We start from the raw sequence: 6,000 nt of genomic DNA on the forward strand, positions 1-6,000 counted from the left end.
AAAGCAAAGTCGGAAAGGCCCTACCTAAAGACAGAAGCTGCAAAGAAAATACTTACTAGAACCAAAGAATACTGAATTTTTAGTTCTGGCCAAAAATATCTTTTCCATAGTTGTTTGGCTTTTAATGAAAAGAATTTTTAAAAAGATCAATGAAACATAGGGCTGTGGGTTACACAGGTGTTGATTGCACTGATGAAATAATTCAAAAACTTTATTGACCTATAACCTGATTAGAATATGCCAGATGAGAATCAATATTGTACAGAAAGTTGTACAGAATTTTTTACATAGAAAACTTTACATCTGTACCATATACATTTTATCCATCTGAAAAATTTTTCTACATCCACTCTTAATACGGAATGCTTTGACAATCTTGTCTTTTTTTAACCATCAGAGCACAATTCACAGTATGAATAAATTTCCAGTAAATCTAACCGCCCAAACCATGCCAGATTTGTTAATTTTAATATATTCAACATTAAATTCTGTACATAGAGTAAAATCTACATCAAGCCCCACCACCCAAAAGAAAAAAAGTGACAGCAACCTAGATTCATTTTGCAGTGATTCAAGTTTCAGTCCATGAAGGATCATTCTGTTTTAATGGCTCATCTTTAAAAGCCCTAAGAGAAGTATATTACAGGTAGTTATTGTCAGTAGGGATATTTTCTACCTTTTTTTACCCTGCTGTTTTCTTGACAAATGCCAGCCTAACAGCTTCTGAGCATGTTACACCCTTCAAATTACCACCCTCCCCAAAAGGGCTAAACTAAAAATCCCCACAAAATAAAAAAGACAAAGTTCAACCCAAATGTTTTAGTGCATTTGACAAAATATTATGGGTATGGGTATTTAGCAAATGGGTAAGAAAATAAAGAAATAAAATAAAACAGTGCAGGAAGAGCTATATAATGTTTTAAGATCTTTATATTACAGACCTGCATCTCTGTACATTTTTCAAAGGATGATTAAAAGTATCTCAGATAGCCTGAGTGTGCAAAAATCTTCAGAATAAGAATACCATAGTTGCTAAATATCTTTTACCATGAACAATAATTTCTTCTCCCAACCCACCCCCCAATTATAAACATTTTATCCTTCAAAATACAGCTCTCCTGAGTTGTACTTCTTGCAGAAGTTCAATCTTTACATCTATAGTTCTTTGGGTAAGTTTCTCTTCCACATCTGCTAAAGATACAGGGCTCTCCCTACTGCAGAGAATGGGGAAGAAGCTGTGAGCATTAGCTGATGTGTGTCCACGGGCTTTCTGCTCAGCCCACGCCCAATATGACACACACACTCCCAGGCTACTACAAGGGACCGGTGTGTTGCAAGTGTGAGTTACAGCTGTGAGCATCTTTACCAGTCACTCTCAGACACTGCAATTCAGAAAAATCATTTTCCAGGTAGGAAAACCTCAGCTCAGGGGTCCTTTTCCAGAGCAGAGGGATGTAAACGCCAACAGAAAAATACCAAGTTCTCATCATTGCTTGTTTATTCCAAGTTCCTGTTCAGGTGGTTGTGAGATCTGAAAAACTACTCCAATTCGCAGGAAAAATCTTCTAAGGACAGCACGAAGTTCAGGAATCAAGTCAAATTGCATAATTTCACATAAAAGAGGGTAGTAGAATGACGCATGAGCTTTAAACTGGAGGGAAGATGAATTTCTCCATTAGTAGTGCACACACGCAGCGCACAGAGCCTAACTGCCTAGAGTCGAACCACTCGGAAAAGTGCTGGTCACAGAAGGCAAGGACAGAGCCTGCCTTAAGTAGTCGGTGTGGGAATCACAGGACTAAGTGATGGAGAAGGATTCAAAAGACTCAGCACAAACATCAGTCTATTATCTAGTCCAATTTTGAAAAGCACTTTTCATTACCTTTTTTGGATAAACTTAGTAATTTGGCATTTTCCTGGTTAAAAGCAAAACAAAGGTAAGCAGGAACGAGGAACTAGAATTGAGTTTGTATAGGATATGGCTTATTGTATGTTTTGTTAAAATTTTTTTTAAGCTTCAGAGAAAATCCTACCTAACATTGTAATACAGATTACATAAACATTCTCCAGGCAGAGCTACCTACATTCCACATTCATAGTTTATACACCTCACTGGATCTCTGCCGATTCTCGGACCTTGCGACACTAGTCGCCTGCTGTTCTCTCCCATTCCCAGCCCTGCACGCCCCACCAGATACAGGAAGCTGTGGGGTACACTGGAAAGCTGCAGATTAAGACAGGTGTGGAGTCCTTCCTGCCCACATGGCTGCTGCTGGCCTTGGATGACTTCTCCAAACTTCACCCAGCCCATAGGTCAAGTGGAAACACATATGGACACACAGCAGATGGACACCAGCCCAGCGCCGAGTTGCGCGGCCCTGGCACCACCCTGCTTCTGTCTATGGGGGCCTAAGGTGTAAAGTATCAGGCTCTCTCATTAGGCATTTTTAAACCTATTCAGAGATCACAGCAACTGCTATTTCCTTATATAAGGAGACCTAAAAGGTCATGGGAAATGGAATGAAAGTTCAAGTTTATTTTGATGAAAAAACTTTTTCAAATCCAGGCATAGTTTTCATAATACACATTTTCTTAGAACTTTATGAACAGCCCTTGTATGTGAGCTGTATATTGTTTTATATTTTTAAGACTGTATTTTGAAAACCTTAAATGTGCATTGATATATTTGTATTTTATCTTTATTTCTACTGGTGTAAAACTCTTAAATGACCTTTTCTAGGGTCTGAGCCACATGGAACCTGTCAACAAGCCACAGGAATGGCTACAGCTTGAGCCTAGGACCAGGGACTGGGTGTAACCTAGGTTAGGGGGTACAGGGAAGGCTATGGGGTAGAGTGGATAGAGATGAGCAAAACAGGGATAAAGGGAGACTCCAGGGGTTAGAATAGGCATTTCACTGTTGGGCGGACCCAGGCTCTAGCCTGTGTTCTAAGGGCTTCTGACCCCGCTCCCTACTGAATCCCCTGTGGGACTGCTGACTAGAGAACGAAGCTGGGTAGGGGAGGGAGAAACAGGCCACATGTGCTCCTGCCCCAGCAGCAGTGTGGCCTGGCCTCCCACCTGACCTGCTCCTGAGGCTCCTGGGCAGCAGGGCTAAGACCCGGTGTCCCTACCTCAGACTCAGTCACAACACTGGTCAGTCTACACATGTGAGGCTCTAAATGAAGCTTCATACTTACCCTATTATCACTTATCTTTAAAACTTTAGTTAGAAACAAAAGCAGTAAGTTAGTCCAGGCTTCCCGATGACTTTCTGATGTGAGAGTAAGGAAGTAACTTAGTGCTTCACTGCAGACGCTGTAAGAGAAAAGGTTCACTTTTTGTTACTTGCATACTTGCTGGGCCATATCGTCACTGAGAAAGAACTACTAAGACAAGCAGGTGGTGGATATTAACTATTAAAGAACTTGCTAGCTCTTACGGCTTACATTAATTAGAGTCTCAGCGTAAAAATATTTTTATATTTGGAAAGAAATGTATTAAAAGAAGCCACTGTGACTTACTAGGAAACCCACACTTTAATTTTCTAAGTTTCACTGCATTCAAAGCCACCGCATGGTACCACACACACGAACATCATGCCAAGAGACCTGGCCTGAAATTTTGAATGGCTCTTCCTTCACTGATTATGAAGGCTTAGCCCTTTTGGGCCTTCACAGTCTTGTCATAAAATGTGAGAACAGAGACCAGGTAATCTCTTAAAATTTTAAAATGTGAACTGGTCTCTGATTCCCCAAGGAGACAAAGAAATACAATGCAAATGACAGTATTCTCTTTGAATGGCATGCTTCATTCTTAGTGTATATTTCAGTTTTAGTTTTCATAAGTAAAACGGAATGAAGAAAAGTAACAGCAACACTTGAATATTGATTTCTAACTAAATGCAAGCAGGCAGGTTTTTACTTTCATAAAAGATTGTTTTATTTTTTTCTTTAAAGAATTATTTCATTTTGGGAACCAGCAGTTAGCGTAATGGCTATGTCGCTGGACTCCCACGTAGTCGACCGCGGTTCGTGTCCCGGACCCGGTGGCTTAAAACTCACACCGGGCGCGTGTGCGTGCATGCCCAAGATCCCGAGAGGAGAATGGAGGAGAAGGGATTGCGGCGTGACCATCCCCCCGGGGGGTGATTTCTCGCTTTCTGTCTCTATGTCTCTCTCTGTCTGGCGAGCGCACGCGCCGTACAGTGAAAATCTCTCCAAAAAAAAAGAAAAAAGAATTATTTCATTTTATTTGTTGTTATTTTTTGACCAGGGAGAGAGAGAGAGAGAAAGGGAAAGTCAGAAAGCAAGCTACCAGGTCTGGGACTCGAACCACGGCTGGCCATGTGGGAGTCCAGTGCTCTCAACTGCCATGCCACCTGCTGGCCCCAAGATTGCTCTGTCTTAAGCCAGGCAGTGGCACAGCAGTAACCCAGCTGGATTCACATGGGTGGTCGCTAGTATGTGTCTCAGGGCCTGCCTCCACATGCTGGGCATGTGCAACAAGGGCCCGTGACCTGAGCTGGCGGAGGTGGGCTGTGGTATATCGACACTGTTGAGTGCCTTTCTCTCTCTCATGGAGGAAATTGAACTTTTTTTTAAAAATGGGGCTATCTTATGGCACTGGAAAGACCTAAAACTACATCACAGTTTGCAGTTTTTAAATTTTTAAAAGCTACTGGGGCCAGCAGGTTGTACGGTGGATGTGGTTCTGGACTCCCACATGGCCAACTGCTGTTTGAGTCCCAGACCTGCTGACTTGCTTTCTCACTCCTCCCTGCGCTCCCTCCTCCGGTCTCGTTCTGGTGAGTGCACGTGCCCTATAGCAAATTAAAAAATAATAATTATAAATAAGATTAAATAATTCCTTAAAAAATATTTTTAAGAGATACAACTTTTTTTATCTTGTACGTTGACTGCAATCTGTTCACACATCAACACTTCATAAAGCACACTGGCCTATGCGACTCTTCTTCATTCTCAGTTGCTCTGTGAAGTGGGCATCTGGGCCCGAAGGCTGTCCTCTCCTTGCTCCTGCCAATGGCCACTCCTGCTCTGTACCCCACAGCCACACAGTTTAAGGCACAAGGCAGTTGGGAGTCTTACTTCAAGAGCCTCTGCTGGACCTCCTCCCAGGCACTGACTCGACTCTCATCCATGTACATCCGGAAGAGAATGCGCAGCCCGCAGGCCAGGCTGCTTGTCTCCTGCTTCAGAAGATTGGGCTTGGACTTGCCTTTGAAGCCTGTAGGAAAGGGATGTCTCCAAGGTTAGCACGGGAAGGCATCTCACCCAGGGTTACACAGCTCAGAAGGAGGCCTGTTCGAGTGTGTCTGCCATCCACACTTGCTGCTTACACAGCAGCACTGTCCTGGGCCAGTGTGTTGTGGCCTTGGTTGTGGGGCCAGCAGTCACACAGAATCAGTGCCCCCCGCAGTAAGTGGGGGAAGCATCATTATGGCTGTAGGCCCTATGTGAGGGTAAAGTCTACGTTTGCATTCCCTCCCCTTTCCAGGCCTGGGAACGTGCAAGGAAGTCTTCATACAAAACTGCACCTGAGGCCCACAGGCAAGGTGGGAGGTGTGGGAGGTGCAGTGTCCTTGGCCCAGGACAGGACTCTGCATGAGTTGGGGTGACCACCGCGGGGAATGTTCTAGGTGGCAGAAGCATGAAGGGTCCAGTGCATGGAAACAAGAAGCTTCTGGTCACCTTGGTAGAGAAATCCCCATCAAATGATCGCAATCTCTTGGGCTGAAGAAAGGGGAAAAAATAAGTATAGTCTACTCTTTCCAGAAGTTGGGTTTAAAGGGAAGAGAATGGGGAACCAGCAGTTAGCGTAATGGCTATGTCGCTGGATTCCCACATAGTCGACCGCGGTGCATGTCCCGGACCCGGTGGCTTAGAACTCACGCCGGGCGCATGTTCGTGCGTGCCCAAGATCCCGAGAGGAGAATGGAGGAGAAGGGATTGCGGCCATTCCCCCCCCCCCGGGGTGGGG

At 44.1% G+C, this 6,000-nt stretch overlaps 1 protein-coding gene across 1 annotated transcript in view; it reads right to left on the reverse strand.

Moving 5' to 3' along the window:
- Positions 1-195: 195 nt before the first annotated feature.
- The window catches only part of ARFGEF1 (ARF guanine nucleotide exchange factor 1), a gene marked incomplete at its 5' end in the record, with an annotated part of 157,794 nt that continues 151,989 nt past the window's right edge, over positions 196-6,000 (reverse strand). The window contains 3 exon segments of the mRNA XM_014588595.1: positions 196-1,651; positions 3,201-3,318; positions 5,109-5,247. Of these exon segments, the coding sequence (XP_014444081.1) occupies positions 1,487-1,651; positions 3,201-3,318; positions 5,109-5,247 (422 nt within the window). The 3' untranslated portion in view covers positions 196-1,486.

The sequence above is a fragment of the Tupaia chinensis genome, unplaced genomic scaffold (genome assembly GCF_000334495.1).
Source record: "Tupaia chinensis unplaced genomic scaffold, TupChi_1.0 Scaffold000288_2, whole genome shotgun sequence".
Taxonomy (NCBI): Eukaryota; Metazoa; Chordata; class Mammalia; order Scandentia; family Tupaiidae; genus Tupaia; species Tupaia belangeri.